The sequence below is a fragment of the Sphaerodactylus townsendi genome, linkage group LG06 (assembly GCF_021028975.2).
Source record: "Sphaerodactylus townsendi isolate TG3544 linkage group LG06, MPM_Stown_v2.3, whole genome shotgun sequence".
Taxonomy (NCBI): domain Eukaryota; kingdom Metazoa; phylum Chordata; class Lepidosauria; order Squamata; family Sphaerodactylidae; genus Sphaerodactylus; species Sphaerodactylus townsendi.
The window spans coordinates 19,741,408-19,764,104 of record NC_059430.1 but is presented as its reverse complement, the minus strand read 5'-3'; the positions used below and the strand labels follow the sequence as shown (position 1 = coordinate 19,764,104).

The following is a 22,697-nucleotide window of genomic DNA, read 5'->3' as shown; positions in this document are numbered from 1 at the left end:
CCTTGTCTGTTTAGTTCTGGGTTTGGAAATTTGAGTGAAGTTGAAAATGGTTATGTTCAGGGTTTCTGAACGCGTGTTTGGGAGGTTACACGTTGCGCGCTCTCCCACATCCCCCTCGCTTTAGTGGCATTCATTTTTAACGAAGATGAGGAGAGAGGTGGAGAGCGGGCGGGCCTACTGGCCGCTTCCGTGGCGATTGGCCGTCGGAGTTGTCAGTCAGGCAGTCAAGGCTCCCGCAAGAACCGTTAGCGGGGAAGCGCGCTTTGTGACGCCACAGAGCCCGCGTGCCGGCCAGGCGTTCGGAAGCCCCGCCCCTTGCCATTTTCCGCGCGCTCTTTGGCTCAGGTGGCCTCATTCGCCTCGCGGTCTGAAGGGCTGCGGGGGTCTGCTGCGGGGGCGGGAATCCCCCAACCCCTGGCGGGCCCAGGGGAGCGATGCACGCACGAAAGGCCATGAAGATCCGCTGCTATGGAAGCCAGATATCCTTCCTGCCCCCGTCTTACCATCTGCAGAATTGCAGTCTTTAATCATTGCTCATAATAATGCCATACTTTCCTGTGCGTGCGTGTGTGTGTACGCGCAAGCGCAAAGCCTGTAGGTATACTAAAAGGCTTGCATAAAGATCCAAGATGGGGAGTAGGGGAAACAAGAAAAAAAAATACGTATTTCCCCCTCTATTGTATAGTGTTGGGTTGCCAGCCTCCAGGGAGGAGGTGGAGATCACCTGGAATTACACCTGCTGTCCAGACTATGTAAATAACTTATTTATTGAAGCACTTATTCCACTTACCCTGGAGAGTGTAGCACATTTGTGCTACGTGTTTCACCATCTGCAGAATAGCTGTCTTTAATAATGGCTAGTAATGTAATAATTGCCTATGTGTAGGATTACTAATAGGCTTGGATAAAGACCCCTCCTCTCCCCCCCCCTCAAGATACGGAGGGAGGGAAACAAAAAATAGGTATTTCCCCTTTTGTTTTATAATGTAGGGTTGCCAACTTCCAGGTAGGGGGTGGCGATCACCTGAACTTACACCTGTGCTCCTGATTACCTAGATCACTTATTTATTATTTGTTTAATTGAAGTATTTCTTCCACTTATCCTGGAGACAGTAGTACCGTTCATGCTATGTGCTTTGCCAACTGTAGGAATAGTGGTCTTTAATAATTGCTAATAATAATTTAATAATTACTCATGTGTGTATATATTTACAACCTATATAAGAATACTAATAGACTTGTTTGAAGGACATGAAGAAATATCCATTTCTCCCTTTATTTCACTATTTAGGGTTGCTAACCTACAGGTGGGAAGTAGAGATTACCCAAAAGTCCGCCTGTGCTCCAGACTTCATAAATCACTTATTTATTATTTAATTGAAGCATTTATCCTACTTATCCTGGAGAAAGTAGCACATTCTTGGTATGTGTTTCACCATCTGCAAGAATAGCAGTCTTCAGTAATTGCTAATAATTTAATAATTGCCCTTGTATGTATACACACACAGCCTGTAAGAATGCTAATAGACTTGGGCGAAGGACATGAAGAAATGGCCATTTCCCACTTTATTTCATAGTGTAGGGTTGCCAACCTCCAGGTGAGAGGTTGAGATTAGAGAGGAAGAGAGAAGAGCTTGGATTTATATCCCCCTTTCCCGTAAGGAGACTCAAAGGGGCTTACAATCTCCCTCCCCTCCCCCCACAACAAACACTGTGAGGTGGGTGGGGCTGAGAGAGCTCCTAAAGTCACCCAGCTGGCATGTGTTGGAGTGCACAAGCTAATCTGGTTCACCAGATAAGGCTCCAGAGCTCAAGTGGCAGAGTGGGAAATCAAAGCCAGTTCTCCAGATTAGAGTGCACCTGCTCTTAACTACCACATCTGTCTCTCCAGTAATTAATTCTAATTACTCAGAACTACACCTGTGCCCTAGACTACATAAATCGTTTATCTGTTAAATTGAAACGAGAGTAAATTACAGCAATGGGTAACATGGAAGAGAGAGGGGGGGGGAGGGAGGGAGGGAGGGAGGCTGGCAAAGTGGCAAACGTCACTGGCCTCAACCATAGACCTTGTGGTACATCTCAGTCTTCCAGAGCCTGCAGAATCTTGTCCTGCAGGACAGATGTCTCATTTGAAAGAGAGTTCCTGCAGGCCGGGGCCAGAGCCAAGAAGGTTATGGCTCTGCTCAAGGACAGCTGGATGCTTTTGGGGCCAGGAACCACCAGCAGATTGTCAGTTGAATGGTAAAGTGATCTTTGAGGATTATACTGAGAGAGAAAGTCCTGTAGATACGATGTGCCCAGACTGTGTTGAAAGACTGTTATTCTTACAGATGGTGATGCACAAATGTACAATCTGTAAAACTGGAGAAATCACCCCCCCTACCTTAAGGATGGAGTGAAAAGAGAAGAATTATGTATTATCCCTTCCTTTAAATGTGTATTATCTCTGTACATTTACACATACTGGAAACTGTTTTCAGTGATTATTTTTCCTGCATCTAGTGATATAGAAATATATGCACACCTAAGCTGTAGAAATACTAGAATGGAAAAGCCCCTTTGGCTTCAAAGCTCCTGGATAGAAAAGAGAGATATTCATTTATGTGTGTAGGTGAAAATATGTATGCCACCTAGATAGTTGTGTGTGTATTTGTAACCTCCTTCTGTGGGTTCTGTGGGGCAGAACCTGGAATGAGTTGCAAAGAACCAAATTTAAACAACAAAATGGTTTACTTTTCTTTACAATTAACACTTTTAAAACATCAACATTTAACGTTACAATTCAAGGTCCTGTTCAGGTTGCATTTCAAGTCCTTCTATTTACAGTCTACTGATATTGCCAAGTCCAAATCTTCTTTGCAAGTTGGCTGGCTCCTGAAGACTCCAAGGGCTTGATGAACAGGTTGCAACATGATGAAGGTCTCCAGGAGAACTCTCACCCATTACAACCACAAAAGAAACCCTTAACAAGGTGTTAAGGGCTTATAGAAATCAAGGTCCGAGTCTGGTAGCCTTGTTCTTCTGCAAAAGAGCTCTTTCAGCCTCTCTGCTGCTCCGAGTCTCCACCCCTTACTGGGTCAACCCATTCTGGGCCAACTCATTCTGGGCATGGGGGTTACATATACACTACAGTTATTAAGGATTGACATTAGATGGTGGCACATATATCAATATCCATTCACACAAAATCTGTAGAAATTAGGCTTGTGGGTCCTGGAGATCTCTTGGGATTAAAATTGAACTCCAATGTCAGACATCAGTCTCCCTGGAGAAAAATGGCTGCTTTGGAGAGGGGACTGTGTGGCCTAGGGGTCTGCAACCTGTGGCTCTCCAGATGTTTGTGGACTACAACTCCCATCAGTCCCTACCAGTGTGACCAATTGGCCATGCTGGCAAGGGCTGATGGGAATTGTAGTCCATGAACATCTGGAGAGCCACAGGTTGCAGACCCCTGTTGTGGCCTTACACTTTGCTGAGGCCTGTTCTACACCCAAACCCTGCTTTTCCTGGGCTCCACTCGCAAAATCTACTGGTGTTGTCCAACCCAGAGTTGGCAATCCTAGCAGGAATAGTAGAGTTGGCAATCCTAGCAGGAAAAGCTCAAGAATAGAGAGGGGGAAAACAATCTCACGTTTCCCCCTTCCGAGAAGCATCCTAATTAACAGATTAGAAAACCTAAAAAAAATGCCTTCTATTGCAAGTGAGACAATAGTTCTGAGTCGTTACCAATATTATTTTAAATTCTGGGGAGAGAATGGGGTGTTTTCACATATTCAGGCTAGAGCTGTTTTAGAGGGAAGACTTGCACTCCAGTCTCAAAGCAAAAGTGGTTATTAATTTAAACCGCCATCAACATAACACTATTGTACAATGTAAGCAATTCAAAAAGAGCCCCCCCAAAACCTCAACCAAAAAAAGTATTTCAAGGGATATAGAAGAATCTTCCCTTTTTCCTTAACCAAAGTCAGCTTACCAGGAGGAAAACCCAGTGCTCCCTGTTGAGATAAGTAGGGCCATTTATATAAATCCTTACAAACACTTGTTGTTTAAACGAGTCCCTCACACATTCCCTCAGGAGGGGGATAGTTTCCCCTGCTTCTCCTTTTCAGTGTATTCTTTGGTAATTTTTTTCACACATCGTTGCCTTCTCTTTCTTGGTCATGCCCCCTATGGTGAAAATTTTGATTACAAGCATGTTGGGTCATGGGTCTGTATTTTTATTCTGTTGCTTGTATCAGTGCCATATACACAGAGGATGCTATATAAGTAAGAATTGTCATCAATTAATGACAGTTTTTATTTTTTTTAAACCCTGCAAAATGTTAACATATGCTGCCAGTTTCCTTAACTTGCTTTCTTTTACGTGGTTCTTAAGCGTCATCCATGACAAGTTTAATAAAGGAAGGATCAATTTTGAAAATACCTTGGAATTGCTCACCAAATTTGACATTCCTTTTGATTCTGTTCATGTAAAGTACATTTTTAAGGTGAGAACACTGATGATATTGAATAGTTTTAGAAGTAATAGGAATCTGTTGGCTGTAGCTTTAAAAGAGTGTTTTGAAGGGTAGTTTACTATATGCTGAATGAACAGAGGGACTGGTAACCAGATTAGGTTATCAGCTCATTTGACTAGTAGTATGCCATCTCTCATACCTCATTTGCAGAGGTGGGATCCAGCAGGTTCTCACCAGTTCCCGAGAGTAGGTTACTAACTATTTGTGTGTGCCGAGAGGGGGTTACTAATTGGGTCTGCTTTTCCGTTAAAAAATTCCATTAGGTCCAAAAATCATAAAGTCCTGTTGTTTCCTGTGTGGCTGGTTAGCGAAGGTAGAAAACGGGATAATTCTCCCAGTTGGGCTGTTTTAAAAACATGTTTTAGAAATATGGTAAAGTTCCTTGTTTAAGGAAAGTATCCTTTTGATTTCTAGAAACAAAATTGAATATTTGAAAGTATTAAGTATTTGACAGGCAGTCAATTATAGGAGAAGTAGTTGTTTCTGTTGGCAGTAGACGATAGGACTTGCTATAATGAGTTTAAATTTTGGACAGAAAGATACCAGCTGGAAATTAGGAACTGTTTTTTTTACAGTAACAGAGAAATTATTAATGCCCCGCCCTCAGAATGCCTGGCCATGGCCCCCATCGTGCCCCGCCCAGCCCCATTGGTGCTACGCCACTGTTTGAATCCCACCACCATGGGAACCTGTTACTAAAATTTTTGGATCCCACCACTGCTCATTTGCAATTAATTCCGTCTAGGACTGAAAGTTCCTGTCCGTTAGGAAGACCTTTCTGACTGTCAGGGCTGTTTGACAGTGGAGTCTCCTTCATTGGAGGTTTTTAAACAGAGGCTGGATGAACATACTTCAGGAGTGCTTTGATTGTGTGTTCCTGCATCATGGCAGTGAGTTGGACTTGATGGCCCTTGTGGTCTCTTCCAACTCTATGATTCTAAGGCCCTAGGGTCACTCACTGTTGAGTTCTGTAAAGGCACGTAGCTGCCCGTAGAAATGTTACACCTTGACTTGGATGGCCCAGCCTAGCCCGATCTATCAGATCTAGCATGCTAAGTAGGGTCAGGCTGGTTAATGCTTGGATGGGAGCCAGTTAAGGAAGTCCAGGGTCCCCTACACAGAGTCAGGCAATGACAAACAATATCTCAACATCTCCTGCCTTGTAACCCCTACCAGTTTGCCATAGGTCACCTGTGACTTGATGCCACTTTCCGCCACCACCAGTGATTAAAAGTCATGGTCATCAGCTTTATGACATATTGGTTTGTCATCATGTTCAGGTTGATTATTACCAAGCCATTCAGTACCAAGTCTGGGGTCTTTTTCACTGGACCGTACTCTTCTGTTGCCTTTTTACCGTCTTGCCAACACAACAAGGAATAATACGTTGGGTTTTTATGCCATTTTTATATAAGGAATAGTCTCTGTGGGAGGTGTATTTTTTCTTTTTAGATAATAAGCTCTTTGTGGCAGGCTTCTGTTATTATGTAGTTCCTTTTTTCATTTTGTTCCGGTCTGCTGCTGACTGCAACAGTGTGTGATTTAGCTGCATTGTTTAACTCCCATAATCAGGTTTTATTTGTACTGTTCGTTTCAATAAAATGAAAGGATATTTTTACATCATCTTCCTACCTATTGGTTGTCACTCAAAAATCAAATGGTTAACATAAACTGAAGATGAAAGAAAACACTTATGATAATAGCTTCCAATGTATTACTATATTTACCCTTTTATAGACTCCAAATAAAACCCAAAGCATATTAAATATTTCCCCTCCAATAGTACAAACCTTCCATCTGTTCCATGCTGTGGAACACATTCTTTGTCACAAGACAAAATCGAGCGAACCCATTCTTCTTACCTCTTGAAAATGGTAAACTTTTATTTTCTTAATGTGACTTTCACCATGTGCAATATTTGTCAAAGTTAGTATGCAAATCATTTTTTTGAATATGGAGATGGAGAATAACTGGGACAGATCTTTGTAGAATGAAGTGTCAAGCTTTCACTGAATGTAGTCATAACGAAAGCCCATTTCACTGTACAAAGCATGCTTTTGCAGTTTTCAGCTACATAAACTTTGGACGTTATCCAGCCCAAGCTGAGCACGGTTATGTTCTGAATAGGGCCCCTTCCACACATGCAGAATAATGCACTTTCAGTCTACTTTTACAGTTGTCTGCAAGTGGATTTTGCTATTCTGCACAGTAAAATCCAGCTGCAAAGTGCATTGAAAGTGGATTGAAAGTGCATTATTCTGCATGTGCGGAAGGGGCCTAGGAAAGATTTTAGCACATGCTTAGCCCTTCCACCCTACTGAAATTTGAGGGACTTCAAAGCATTTGATTCTGCATAGGTCACGCCCTTTTATTTTATATATTGATACATTTGAAATGTTCTTTCTGTTGGATTTCTTTAGTAAGAGTCCGGGCCTATCCTGTCCAGCCCTTTCCTTTCTCCCTGTTCTGTTCTATTTTTGTCCCTGTTCTGTTCTTACCTGCTTTAGTTCAAAAGTTGAAGCTTGTGTGGTTGACGTTATGTTTCCCTTATAGCTTGTTCCTTTTTAAAAAAAACAACTCCCCGGGATGAGCGCTGCTAATATGCATGATGAGGGCACAATTTTGTCAAAGTTAAGTATTTTGAAGTTTCATTGATTTCGGAAGGGGTGTTGATCGCACGCTGAAATCAGTGAGCTTCAAAAATGTCAGTTTTACAGTATGGCATTCCTAATACCTTTTGCATGCAACGCAAATATAAGTATTTATGAATGGATTATGGTTTCCCTGTGTTATGGTTTCCCTGTGTGGGAACTACATTTCCCAGGAGACACTGGGAAATGTAATTCCCACCAGAAGAGGCAGGCCTGTTCTCCAGCCTGCTCGGGTTGCTAAAGTAAGTGTGTGGGGGAAGCCCCACGGGGGGAGGGGTCGGGGGGATTTTCCGCCCCCCATGTGACCCAAAGCCGTGCGCCCGGTGCGTGGTGCACCCTCCGTCCCCTGCTAGCTCCACGACTGAATACGGGTCGTGGTAGATTCCTTTTTTTTAATAGCAAGCCTTTATTGGCATAGACAACAGTACAACAATAATAAAAAATGGATTAAAAAGCATATACAATACAGGAAATAAATGTTAGGTCGAAGGAAATCTACTCGCATTTAGTAATTTCCAGGAGAAAGTCTGCCACTATCATATAGAGAGAAGGATCAGGATTGTCCAACAAGTAGTGTAATCGTAGTAGATTCTAGGACCACCCTGAATTCCTGGGCATGTCCCAGTTGCCAAAATAATGTCAGAACTTCATATGCAAACAGAAGCCCTTGGGATACATCTTAGAAATTTCCCATGCCAGAGGTCATTCTGGGAGGAGAGAGCTCTGACCCCCTCTTCTCTGGGATAGAGTGGAGAAAATTCTCCACTGTGTCCCAATAGGAATTTCTCTGTTGCCCCTTAAGTCTCAGCCCAGTGAATAGCTGTGAGCTGGCAGCCTATCACTTAGACCTCTTACCGTGCCCCTGATCTGGGATTCAGTGAAAAGATGGGGACCAGCTGATATAAGTCTCTTGTCCTCCATTTTATCCTCACAAGATCCTGGTGAAGTAGGTTAAGCTGAGAATGTGTCATTGGACCAAGGTTATCCAGTGTGTTCCCATGGCAGAGTGGGGATTCAGACCTGATTCATACTACCGACTTCAGTGGAAACATAAACTGCTTTAAAAATTGCAATGCGTGTTTTAATTAGGAGCCTCAATAAGCGGATACCTGGATTAATTATTCATGTGGACTATTACCGTCTATTGCTTAAGCAAAACACTGTTGTAATTTGCAGTTTTGTAAGATATCGAACGAATAACACGTCTGTACAAATGTGTATACGGATATGTGTATATATTTCTGTAGCTAACTGAAAATTTTTTTCTGCACAATGGAGCATTGGCTGAATCCACCAATTGGAACAAACCTATTATATGCAGCGTACATGAAAGAGCTTTCAAACAGCAAGTAGAGTTTCAAACACTGACTAGGGAAAGTGGCTGAGGTTCAGATCTCCACATGACTTGAAGCTTTTTGGCTGACCTTGGGCCGTTCTCTCTCAGCTACTTTGCACAGTTGTTGGGAGGATAAATGGAAGAGGGAAGAGAATCATAGCATAATTTAGCTATGCTAATCATATGTGGCCTAAAAGAATAGAAGATCCTGCCTTCATAAAGATTCTCTGCTTAGTTGCCTGGAGGTGATTCCTATTTACAAGCTACTTACAGATCTGCCATATTATAGCCTAAGGCTATGAAATGACTCATTCCACCTTGCAACTGGTTACGCTCGAGGAAAAGTTTTAATGGGACTGGATAAAAACATCCCTTCTGCGGTTCTCTTTCTCTAATTCTGGATCTCTAAATGGCCCTTTCAGGTACAGCTTGGCTTTTATGTATCAGACATAAGATTCTGAAAAGTTAAACATATGGACTTCCTTCTTGTTTGCAGTGGTGGTGAACCTTTGGCACGCCAGATGTTATGGACTACAATTCCCATCAGCCCCTGCCAGCATGGCCAATTGGCTGATGGGAATTGTAGTCCATAACATCTGGTGTGCCAAAGGTTCGCCACCACGGTGTTAGTGTTTGAGAGACTGACTGCATTCAGACATCTGGTTTAATCACAGTGAAATAAACTTTATTGATAAAGACTATTGATGTAACAACAAAAACAATTTTGCAATACCACCTGATCTTCTGAAAGCTACATGTAAAAGTTTGTTGCTTTCTTTTTGTGGTAACGGTGCCTTGTGCTGTTTATAGGAAGTTAAACATTTGTCTGTACTTAGGATTTCCCCCTTTTTAAGTAGGCAAGTGATACACAGAAGATTGGGCATATTACTTTAGAGGATTTTAGAGGAATTTATCGGACTATCGCGCACAGAAGTGAGATTCATGAACTCTTCAAAACTTACTCTCGAAGCACCAAAATTCTGCAGCTATCTGAACTGGTTGAATTTGTTCGAAATCAACAATTCCAGACCGACGCTAATGAAACAACAGCTTCCGATCTCATTTCAAAGTTTGAACCCATTGAAGAAGGTACTCTGTAATGTTAATATAATTTCATAATCTTCCTGCTGTAATATTATTGTTCTGTTAATGATTCCTATGTAGCCATTTGTCTTTATGCAACATGGTCCTGTGCAGGTTTATTTGGAAATAAACACATGGACATGTGAAATTGTCTTAATCTGAACTAGACCATTGGTTCAGTAGTGTTAGGGTTGTCTACATAGATCCTCAGCAACTCTTCAAGATCTTAAGCCAATGTCTCTTCCATCACCTACCACCGTGGTGGCAAACCTTTGGCACTCCAGATGTTATGGACTACAATTCCCATCAGCCCCTGCCAGTATGGCCAATTGGCTGATGGAATTGTAGTCCATAACATCTGGAGTGCCAAAGGTTCGCCACCACTGAGATCCTTCCAACCAGAGATCCTGAGGACTAAACCTGAGAACTTCTGCATGCTCTATCCCTGAGCCACAGCCTTTGCCTGAATAAACAAATCCTATCAAGTTAAATGGACTTATTCCCAAGTAAGCATGCATAGGACTTCATCATCCTCAAAGACCAACTGTTGTATTGCCATGGAAGATAAAGGTTAATGTTGTGTTTGCCCTTAACAATCATTAAGGTAATGTAAGACACTTTAAGCCAATATATGTGCAAAAATAGTAAATCTGGTAATAAAATGACTCTGGATAGAACTAACACAATACTTTTGTTAGTAAGGTGTCCCATATTGATGTACTGCACCTACAGATCATTCCAAAGAGCCATATAGGATTTGCTAAATGTAAGGAAGTAGAGACATGGCATCCACAACTCTGAACTGTTGCACGTCAGCTGTCTCAGCTGCTGTAACTGGCGATGCCACTACTCTAACTGAAGAAAATCTCCTAAAACAATATCTAGCATTGTACTGTTGACTGGGAGTACTTCTGACAGTCAAAGGGGTTGGAAAATGCCTCTTGCTTGAGATACTTTGACTAAAGTTGCCATGGAATGAATACAGAAGTATGCACCATTCTGCATTCAAAACACGTGCTCCGTCACTGAGTAGCAGCTCTCCTTATATGTGCTCCATCACTGAGAGCAGCCCTCCTTATATGTGCTCCGTCACTGATTAGCAGCCCTCCTTTAGCTGCCTTATATCAAGTCTGACCCTTTACTTGTTATCTACTCACAGTCGGTATCCAAGGATCAAAGCGTCAGCCTTTTGTTGGCCTGATTATTTGAAATCCTCTAGGTGGAAGTGTCAGGGATTAAATCTGAGACCTTCGTCATGCATAGCATGTGCTTTATCACTCAGTTTAAAAGGGGCTTGGACAGATTTATGAAGTCAATCTATGGCTACCAATCTTGATTCTCCATGATCTGAGATTGCAAATGCCTTAGCAGACCAGGTGCTCGGGAGCAGCGGCAGCAGCAGGCCATTCATTGCTTTCACATCCTGCACATGAGCTCCCAAAGGCACCTGGTGGGCCACTGCGAGTAGCAGAGTGCTGGACTAGATGGACTCTGGTCTGATCCAGCTGGCTTGTTCTTATGTTCTTAGTTTATCCTATTGTGAAGATGGGACATCCCTCAGCAATTGAGTGCACTCTGTTATTAAACATCTTTCCTAGCTATGATGACAAACACTATGAGCGCAGAATTTCTTGGAAGCTATTTTTAAGATAGGATCCACTGTGAGAAGATAAATTACTACTCACGGGTCAAAACTGCTGGATGAAATTCAAGGAGCTGGAACTTTGCCAAAATCAACTATTGTCTCTTTGGGCTGAGGTGCCTTAGAATTATTGTAAGCTAATATTTAGTGTCAAAATATTTAGTGATTTTCCTTTGTTTGATGGAAATAGATATTTTTGTGTGTAAACAATGGAGGAGAGTGATTCTGTCATGCAAACAGTACATCATCACAACATGCATTCCTTTCCCCTCAAAATGTGCCTCATTTTAATTTCAGACATTAAGCCTTATTATCGTTTATTTATTCACTGAGCAATTATTTGGTCTTCAAAACTGAAAAACCAAACATGATAATTGTATACAACGCTTGTTTCTACGGCCTGACAGAAATCCCATTCAGGCTTGACTGACATTCCAGTTTATATTCGTGCGCTGCTGGGACTTGGGAAATTGCATAGCATATTCCCAGTTGTTGTAATGTCCTTTCGAAATCATAGATCAATATTACTGTACATGCAACTGTCAACACCATGAGCTGAATGGATTTGGACTGCTGGTTGTTGACTGACATCAGCTATTATCTGACCAAGCCCTGAGGTGTCGATATTCCTGAATGCAGTGACCGGGCTCTTCATAAGTACACGGGATAGAGGAAGGTTTTACAGTTTTATTGTCAGTGTAAATAATCATATTGAAGAATACTCAGAGGCATATACATTAGCTGATGGTTACCCTGATTCTGGATGTCAGCACACACAAAAGAATTTGGCTGCATTGAAGTGATTGAGGCACCTGGCATATTTGTGAACATCCGTGTGTTCACAAGAACATTCAGGATCAAGGTGGTCTACTCAGAAAGGAGCTCCTTAAATGGGAATTGCTGTTAAGGGAATGTGCAGCCTGATCCATCAGACCACAAGCAAGTGTAACTTGCATGGCAAGGATTTTGGTAACAGCACGATTGTAGACTGGGGGCCTTTCCCCACTCACCTTCTGCTGCGCGCTACTCGAGCCAAGTAGCGCGGGGTCCTGCAGCACTCCCCACTACAGGGGCGGCGACAACGCAGCCGCCCCGACACTGCCGCTCTCGCGCTCCCTCAGCGCGCGTCATTCCTGGCGCTCCTCAAAAAGGCGCCTTTTGATGACCCCGCGCGTGGGGTTGTGGGGAAACCCAGGCGTGCGCCAGAAATGACGCACGCAATGAGTAGCGCACAGCGAAAGTGGTAGAAGGAAAAGTGGGGAAAGGCCCTCTGTGTATGAGAAATGTATGGGCCTGCCATCTAACAGCTGGGCATGCGGCAATCAGTTGACAGTACACCCCTGAGCAGATTCACACTCTTTTAAGCCCATTGACTTTGATGTGTTTAGAAAGGTGTAACTGTTTAGGATTGTACTGTAAATCCTGCGATCTGGTTTTACGAGCACAGGTTTCAGAGCTGCACACACGGAATGAGATGCAGCTTGCCTTTCCCTATTGCATCAGAGCAACTTTGTTTCAAACAATGATTTATTTATTTGTTCAAGATAAAAAAAAGGGCTCTTGGAAATTATGCATGAGAGCTGCACTACTGGGTAATTGGCAGATTCCCCTTTCCCTTTCTATTTCACACATTTCAGAATTCTTTCAGCCCACACAGGCAGGCGATGGGAAATCACCTCCGAAAGTCTCTTACCTTGAAAACCCTTTGGGCTCGCCATAGGCCAGCTGTGACTTGGTGCACACAAGCGCTCTCACACGCACATGTTTAATATTGCTAGATTACGATGATTTAACTTTGATCGCTTGCTTGTTTTATTCCTGAAGCTTTGGGCAGGTCACGCTATTTAGAAAACAACAGACAATATAGCAAAGTTAATAAAATAGACGATGCTAGAGGTTGAAATCGCACCCTGTGTGAACATTATCACCAAAGACTAGTCAAAATAAGGTCTTCTTTTGACTAACACTCAGGCTGAAACTTTGGCAAGTCTCCAGAGCAAGGAAGTCACTAAGTGTATCCTTCAACGGGCATGATTTTTTAAAAATGCTTTATTAAAAAAACGCTTATAAAGCAAAAGATATCAGCAACCGTCAGCTAAAGTATGCATGAACTTGTGCAAGGCAGTGTAATAGTGCACAGAAAATAGTAAGGGTCAAACTGTGGCCGTTTCCGCACGGCCACGATGGGGGTTGGGTCGGCATACTGCACCGTCACCTGGTCAACCTACCATCTCTGCGGCCGTCCGGCACGTCGCTCCGGCATCACAGGCCAGGGGGGGCATGTCCCCAGGTCTCAGCGACGCACCGGACGGCTGCAGAGATGGAGGTTGACCGGTCACAGGGGCAGTTCGCACGGCAGCGGCCGGAAGCCGCCATTTTTCGTAAACCTTGCTCAGGAAGCGAGGTCGGAAAACGGCGGCTTCACATTGCTTGGGAGGCATGAGGGCGGCACGGCTGCGCAGCAGCTGCGCCCCCCCCCCCATGCGAACAGCTCCCTGGGGACAGCGTTTTTGCCGTCCCCAGGGCGCTGTTTATGGCCTGTACGGAAAGGGCCTGTGCTACATTTTCTTTTGTGTTCATTGAAGAAAGAATCCCCACAGCAAATGCAACTTATCAGGGTTACTTTTCCAGCGGGGGTAGCAAATACTTCTGTTGTTTTCTTGCCGAAAAAACAATCCCTGCTGAATATTTAATTGAAGGGGAAAATACAGTTTTTCTACCAGTGGCACAAGCAGCTTGGGGCTGACTTTTTCCCATTAGAAAATGGCAGGAGTTGAAAGGCTTAAGGGCCACTGTCTCCTCACAGGGTTCTTTTCAAACTGATCATGAAACAATACATAATATGGTCTGACCTTAAAGAGTTTAGTGTGACAGATCATAATGGGATCTGCTCAGAAGAACATGCTAAAATGTTGCTAAAATTCAATAACACTTGGATGGGAGACCACCTGGAAATCCTTTATATTCCTCTGAATTGCAAGGAAGAAAGGCAAGATATGTGGGCCCGAGGGGGGTGACGAGAAAATATAGGAGGCAGCTCATTAGCACCTCAAAATTCACTGTAGTTAACGATTATTTAGACCAATAGGATATAATTCACCTTACCAAGCTGTAGGCCAAGAGCATTGATCCATGCCCACAAACACATTCTTGGTGCCTGACATAGGTCATGGTATAAAATTTTTAAAAACCCTGCTAGCTATAAGCTATAGTCTAAAGAAAGTTTCCTAAAGAGCCAAGTAATGCATTTGCAGATGAAATCCAGTGTTGTTGCATCTGAAATTACAAGCATTGGAAAACAAAACCTTGGCTTATTCCGCACATGCAGAATAATGCACTTTCAAACCGCTTTCAGTCCTCTTTGATGCTGTGCGGAATAGCAAAATCCACTTGCAAACAGTTGTGAAAGTGGTTTGAAAACACATTATTTTGCGTGTGTGGAAGGGGCCCTAGTTAGAGTGGGATCCTCCATCCAACAAGAGTTTTTCAAATCATTGAGGCTAGCTAGCTGCATGGAAACGAAAATATTAGCAATGATCGCTTCATAAAAATATGGAAGTGATGCGAAAAAATGAAAGCAAGTAAGAGGATACGATCAAGCGTTCACTCTTCTTTCCAGATGAGAAGAGACTAAAAGCACTCAGCACCATACAGAGGCAACTGGGAAGAGGGATGATCAAAAGTACAGGGTGCATGTTTTATGAGAGCTAGAAAGCTTCTAGATTCTAGATCAGTGGTGGCGAACCTTTGGCACTCCAGATGTTATGGGCTATAATTCCCAATTGGCCATACTGGCAGGGGCTGATGGGAATTGTAGTCCATAACATCTGGAGTGCCAAAGGTTCGCCACCACGGTTCTAGATCAAGTAAGCTTGAACTCTCCTTAGAAGTCAAATTGACTAAACTGAGGCTATTGTGCTTTGGTCACATTATGGGAAGACAAGACTCCCTGGAGAAGACAATAATGCTCGGAAAAGTTGAAGGCAGCAGGAAAAGCAGAAGATCCAACATGAGATGGATTTACTTTATAAAGGAAGCCACATCCTCCGTTTGCAAACTTGAGCAAGGCTGTTTATGATAGGTTGATTTGGATGACACTGATTCATAGGGTTGCCATGAGTTGAATACATCTATTTTTCCACATAACATGTGGTTGCTTGTAGTCCACTTCAAAGTAATGACAAAATTTGAAAGGATCAGCAAATGCAAGAGTGTTAAGTAAAGATTTTCAGTGACTCCATCATGAACCTTGGTGTGCCTGTAACAACTTGAACTGCTATGGAGTGTATTAATAATAGTATGGGAATTTTCAGTTAATGCCCTCTTCTGCTTACATCTTTTGTGGTATGGCTAGGTTATGGATGGATCACTACTTGGTTCATCTCTATTATTTGCAACAATCGTTAATGACTTTTATTTTATATGAAAAGCAATTAACAATGCAATCTTAAGCAAAGTTACACCCTTCTGTGTCCACTAAAGTCAATAGGCTTAGATGTGTAACAGTTTAGGAGTGGATTGCTGATAGCTTCTAATCCAGTTTACTGTGCAGTGTACACACACACACACACACACACACACACACACACACACTGTGTTTATGTATATGTATACACAGAGTGTGTGTATACGTATGTGTGTGTGTGTGTGTGTACAAACACGCACACTATATAAAGAAAAAAGTAGTTCCCTGTGCAAGCATTGGGTCATTACTGACTTAATCTGTAGAAAAGTTCAGAAGAGAATAATTAAAATATTAAAATCGTTTCTAAAAAGACAGAAAGATCACGTTGCAGGAACATTTCAAATCAGCCCAAGGAAATGAAAGGATAGTTTTTGCACATTAGGGAGAAATGTTACAAAGAGGACAGGGATGAATTATTCACACTGGTTAGATAGGACGGCAAGAGAAATATTAGTTGTGGCCTCATTTCTGCAGCAGATGTGAAACCCAAGAAAGGCAGGGTGGACACTTAGCCAAATTCCACTGGAGTCACCCTGGGTGAAATCACATGACTGCCAGTCACCCATTGGCCGGAACAGGCAAATGGAGGTCTGTGACATCCTAACTTTCAAACAAAACATACTCCCATAAAATTCTGTCTCCTACTTAACCACTATTACAACTCTAAAAAATCTTTTTTTTAGCATCACCCTATTAAAATGTTCCAGCTTATTAAAGAGGGTGACTCTTGGAATAGTTTTTGTACTCTGGTCAGTGATGAGACCAGAGCACAGTATGTGCTCACCTCAACCGGCAAAGTTCACTACCAGCCTTCCCAACCCTTTGCAAGCCAAAATAAATGTGTAAAATAAACCATGATCTCTACAGGGGAAAAAGAAATGTTGTGTAACACTCAAAGAACAGCTTTTCTGTGCATATTCTCTGGCATTGCCGCGTAATGGTCATTTCTAGCAATCAACATGGTTAAATATAGAAGATAAGATTGGATATATTGTGTCTCAGGAGCCTTCTGTGACTCTTCTGAATTACGTCACCTTCATGTTAGAAGGCTGTGATTGTATCTTCTGATTTGGGGCCGTGATCCAGAAATGTGTAACGCAGAACCTGAATCTTATCCTGGGGCGTTTCCCCACTTACCTTTGCTGCCCTTTGCTGCGCGCAACTCTCAGCGCTCGGCATCTCTGGCGCACACCCGGGCATCCCCGCGACCCCGCACTCTGCGCGGGCTCATCAAAAGGCGCCGTTTCAAGGAGCATCAGGGATGCCACGCGCTGAGGGGGCATGAGAGCGGCAGCGTTGGGGCGGCTGCGTGGTTGCCGCCCCTGTAGTGGGGAGTGCTGGGGGACCCCACGCTACTTGAGAGTAGCGCGGCGCTTAAGGTAAGTGGGGAAAGGGCCCTAGACAAATGCAGCAGAGCCTTGCATCTCTGTACTGGCTGAGACGGAAAATCTCCTGAAGTTTTCCCATTGCATTTCAGTGTCTCAGTGTTGCAACGTTGTGAAGATGCTTGGGAAATGGAGCCATCCTCATTGCTTTTATTATGCAGTTGCTTTTATTATGCTAGGTTCATTGTCCTCTTTGTCCCTTGATAAAATAAAATGCATAAAGCAGAGCTGTGTTGGGCAGGGATCTTCCTGACACTTAAAACACTAGCTGGGCAAGTTGCCGCTGCCCTAAAGCACCTTCTGTTTGGCAAAATCCTGTCCTGCTCTGCTTCTATGAGCCCAACGCTCTGATCTCTGCTGCCACTTTGCAATAAAGCGAAACGCTTCCTTTTTAATGAATTGGTTCCAGTCCACGACTCTAGGAGCCCAGATGCAGAACAGTATTTCTCCCCCGAAAGATAGTCTCCTGTTCCCAAAGGACTCCCAGCCTTAGAAACTGAGATTGGAACATAGTTGGAATCAAAGGAAAGGACAGAACTAAAGATAAAATGGCCTTTATGCAGACACTTCCCAATTCTGTGAACACCAAGCCTTCTCAGCTCCATTTCACTCCTCTTTAGTGGTTCCATATCCATCCTGCCCAGCATCCCAGTCCAACCACAACTGTATTAAGGACAACTAAGGTGAACCGAGTTAGAGACAACCCACCCCTTTTCTTCGATGGCCACTTAGATGTCCTCATGTAATCTCTGAGATCTGGAGCTTGCCTAAATGTGGAAATTATCTACCTGCCTACCCAACAGCCTAAGTTGGTGGTGCACCAGAAAACAACTTCAGTGTGATTGATTTTTTCAAAAAACCCTGAGATGTTAAAATCTGAAATCCACCGCACTGACCCACCCGTCACTTGAAGGGATCCTATGAGTGCCTAGATAGAGCAGTACTGTGTCACCATTTTGCCAGGAAGTCATAAAAATCGATACTCTCTGTAATTATTAGGATAGAGTCTCTATGAAAACATGTCTCTGTGTGCCTCTCTGTCTTTCTTCTAAGTAGGTTATGATCTCTGACCCATCTCCTCCCGAGTTCCTTTCCCAGTTGTATCCGTAAAAGGATTTTCAAGACCCTGTCTGCTACAACACCTTCTTCTCATTTTCTTCCTTTTTCGATATGTGTGGTTGTAAAAGTGTCTGCAAAATGATTATATCCGATGAAGTGAGGTCTGATGCACAAAAGCTTGTGGTGAAATAGAATTAAGGAAGCCTTTAAGGTACTGCCAGTTGTTTATTGGAGGATTCTGGATTCCCCGAAATAACCTACCTTATGTGATTCCTTCTTTTCAGATAGAATCAAAACACTACATGGTTATTCATGCACTAGAGTTGCCAAGCTCCAGGTGGGAGCTGGAGATCTCATAGAATTACACATTATATTGAGATTACCTAAACCATTTACTTATTCAAAACATTTATTCCACTTAGCTTGGGCTCATTCCGCACATGCAGAATAATGCATTTTCAAACTGCTTTCAGTGCCCTTTGAAGCTGTGCGGAATGGCAAAATCCACTTGCAAACAGTTGTGAAAGTGGTTTGAAAAATCATTATTTTGTGTGTGCGGAAGGGGCCTTGGAGAAAATGGCGGCATTGGAAGTTGGTCTTTACAGCATCATACCCTACCAAGGTCCCTTCCCTGCTAAAGCCCACTCTTTCAGGCTCTACCCTGAAACCTTCAGGTTTTTCTGAAACTGGGACTGACCGTTAAGAACATAAGAACATAAGAACAAGCCAGCTGGATCAGACCAGAGTCCATCTAGTCCAGCTCTCTGCTACTCGCAGTGGCCCACCAGGTGCCTTTGGGAGCTCACATACAGGATGGGAAAGCAATGGCCTTCTGCGGCTGTTGCTCCCGATCACCTGGACTGTTAAGGCATTTGCAATCTCAGATCAAAGAGGATCAAGATTGGTAGCCATAGATTGACTTCTCCTCCATAAATCTGTCCAAGCCCCCTTTAAAGCTATCCAGGTTAGTGGCCATCACCACCTCCTGTGGCAGCATATTCCAAACACCAATCACACATTGCGTGAAGAAGTGTTTCCTTTTATTAGTCCTAATTCTTCCCCCCAGCATTTTCAATGTATGCCCCCTGGTTCTAGTATTGTGAGAAAGAGAGAAAACTTTCTCTCTGTCAACATTTTCTTCCCCATGCATAATTTTATAGACTTCAAGTTCTGTGACATTCACACACACTGTATTAGAGTACGGAGTATTTTCAAACTTCTCTTAATTCTGCATATAATAATATTGTATTTCTTCCAATGCTCTGGTTTCCAGCAAAAAGAAACAGACAGATGACATTTGAAGGGTTTCTAAGATACATGAGTTCTGACGATTGTTCGATCATTAAAAATGAACATCGGACAGTTTACCAGGATATGACCCGTCCATTGTGTGAATACTTTATTTCATCATCGCATAATACCTACCTCATATCTGACCAGCTAATAGGGCCAAGTCACCTGTGGGGCTATGCAAGGTATTTGCCTCCATTTAGAAATCTTAGTTGAATAAGCATTAGTTAAAATCTTTTAAGTAAGCAGTGAAATGTTTTTGTCTATATTTCATTCCATTTGCAAAAAAAATCAAAAAGAAAACTATGCTGAAACATTGATAAAGTCACCATGGTGTAATTGCTAAGGCTGATTCCGCATGGGCCAAAAACAGCGGTGTGAAAATGGTGTAAACCCTTTTACACCGTTTTAAATCCTTTTACACCATTTTCACACCGTTTTCACACTGCTGTTTTTGGCCCATGCGGAATCTGCCTAAGAGTGGTGCATTCTAATCTGGAGAACTGGGCTTGATTCTCCTCTCCTTTACATGAATGGCAGACTCTAATTGGGCGAACTGGGTTTATTTCCCTGCTCCTCCACATGAAGCCTGCTAGGTGAACTTGGTTTTGCCGCAGTTCTCTCAAAACTCTCAACCCCGCCTACCACACACCTATCCCTTAATAGAAAGGACTCATTTTGGAAGACTAGTTTTTTCCCTGAGGACCTCCATGACAGAACTTGGCCTCTCTGCACAAACCATTGAAAACCTTTTCAATTCCCCCTTTGCCACGATGTATGTCTGCCCTCACCCCCTCCAAACAATTCCTGGCTGCCATTTTGTAATCTCTCCCTGGCTGCCTTTTTGTGATTTCTTCCTTTTTGTTTGAGTATGTTGCTTCTGTGCTTCACATTGTAATACTGGAATTTTTCTGAATCTTCTGAAGTCCATCCTTCAATGAAGCCCCCCCCCCCCAAAAAAAAAAAATAAAATAAAGAAATCTACTGGAAAAACCTGCAGGAAAAACAGGCACAGGGGAAAGGGACTGCTGAGAAAATGGTGCCAATGAGAAAGTCCAGGGACAGTAGAGAGGCCTGGGAAACATCTTAAAGGGACTGCACCGGCAAATGAAGCCATTTTGAAAACTTTTCAACTAAAGAATTGTTTTAAAAGGGCATTCATTTAAAATGGTTTGAGGCTGCAAAGAAAACGTTTTGGGGTAAAAACAGTGCAGAACTCCACAGAGGAAAGGTATTGCCTGCTTTGAAATGCTTTCAAGTGTTTATATGGAAAGGGTCCCTGTTAGCAACACAAAAGATAATAGGATGTATGTTCTCAGCATACAGCAATTTTATTAAACCTTTGGGCTATACAGATAAAGAGAACCGATGTGGTTCAGTGTAGACTGAGGTTAGCATCAGCGTATGCCAAGGTCCAAATCCCTGCTTGCCAAGAAACATACTAGATGGACCATGGCCATCTATTGTCTCTCAGGCCAATCTGTCTCAGGCTCATTCCGCACATGCAGAATAATGCACTTTCAAACTGCTTTCAGTGCTCTTTGAAGCTGTGCGGAATGGCAAAATCCACTTGCAAACAGTTGTGAAAGTGGTTTCAAAACACATTATTTTGCGTGTGCGGAAGGGGCCTCACAGAGATATAATTCGGAGAAGATGAAAGAGAGGAGGACCATAGATGTCACTTGCAGAATGAAGCAGAATTAAATTGCACTAAGTAAAAAAACAAAGAGAAAAGTCCTTTTTAACAAAAAGTACTCACGTTTGCTTCATTGTAAATACTTTTAATAAGAAAACATCACACCAATGTTGTGTAGTTTTAGAGTGTTGGACAAGGAGCACAGAGACACCGTTCACATCTGCACTCTGCCACAGAATTTTGCTGGGTGGATCTCGAGCCATTTACTCTCAGTCTAACCTACCTCACAGGGCTGTAGTGTGATTAAAGTGGAAGAGATCATAAACACCTCTGGGTCCCTAATGGAGAAAAAAAACCCAGCATATAAGTACCTAAATAAGTACCTGGAGCAGCAGTGGCGTAGGAGGTTAAGAGCTTGTGCATCTAATCTGGATGAACCGGGTTTGATTCCCAGCTCTGCCGCCTGAGCAGTGGAAGCTTATCTGGGGAATTCAGATTAGTCTGTACACCCCCACACACGCCAGCTGGGTGACCTTGGGCTAGTCACAGCTTCTCGGAGCTCTCTCAGCCCCACCTACCTCACAGGGTGTTTGTTGTGAGGGGGGAAGGGCAAGGAGATTGTCAGCCCCTTTGAGTCTCCTGCAGGAGAGAAAGGGGGGGATTTAAATCCAAACTCTTCTTCTTCTTCTAAATAAATAAATAGATCCAGACAAGAGTTTTGTGGTATAGCCCTTCAGCTCTTCAGAGTGCTTACAGGGCTCTGTCCTTACATTAGGATTTTCCATCTATGTGGGAAACACATATAAGAGAAAACCCTTGCACCCTCGCCTTCCCCATAAGTTTTAGGGATATTTGGGCCCACCAAACTGATTTCCTAATTGGATACTTGCATGACAAGACTATACCATGTCATGCTTGAGTCTGTTCTAATATAGCAACGCTTTTTTAAAAACAAAAGTTATTCAGTTGCTTTTCTGCCCCTCCCTCCTTCCTTTACTGTTTTTCAAAAGTGCTCTAATGAAAGGCTGCCGCTGCTTAGAAATTGACTGTTGGGATGGACCCGGGAACGAGCCTGTCGTTTATCACGGCCATACGTTAACGAGCAAAATCAGCTTTAAGACGGTCATCCAGGTGATCAATAAATATGCCTTTTTGGTAAGTATTTGTGCGATAAATTCATTAGGTGTCACCACAGGGTGCAGTAGCCGGTGTCTTTCAGGCACAGCTGTTTTGATGGGTTTTGCTGTAAAAATAAATGAAAACGAATGACAGCACCATAAAGCTGGGAAGTATTGCAGGGCAGCTAGTCCATTCCCTCGTTACGTGGGTACCCACTAGCCTTCCTCAGACATAGGGGTGGAGCGAGGGGGAACTGCACGCTGGGCACATGCACGCCCTGTGCCCCTGCCCTGGAATGCCTACGCCCTGGTGCGTGCCTGGGGCATTTCCCCCCGCCTGTCCTGTTGGTGCTACACCACTGCTCAGACATCAGGTAAGGCAGATATAGCAAGTCACAGCAGAGGAGAGACTGGCAGACGAAGAATCAGTAGAATGCAATGCACAGTATTAGGAGTCTGAGTCAGCAAAGAAGAACAGGTGTAACCATACTTATAGCTGACATACAAAGTAA

At 43.2% G+C, this 22,697-nt stretch overlaps 1 protein-coding gene across 1 annotated transcript in view; it reads left to right on the top strand.

Moving 5' to 3' along the window:
* The first annotated feature begins 4,322 nt into the window (after positions 1–4,322).
* The window catches only part of PLCZ1 (phospholipase C zeta 1), a 60,959-nt gene continuing 42,584 nt past the window's right edge, over positions 4,323–22,697 (top strand). Inside the window, exons 1-4 of the mRNA XM_048501502.1 lie at positions 4,323–4,490; positions 9,365–9,596; positions 19,415–19,616; positions 22,078–22,222. Of these exons, the coding sequence (XP_048357459.1) occupies positions 4,323–4,490; positions 9,365–9,596; positions 19,415–19,616; positions 22,078–22,222 (747 nt within the window). The remainder of the gene's footprint in view (positions 4,491–9,364; positions 9,597–19,414; positions 19,617–22,077; positions 22,223–22,697) is intronic.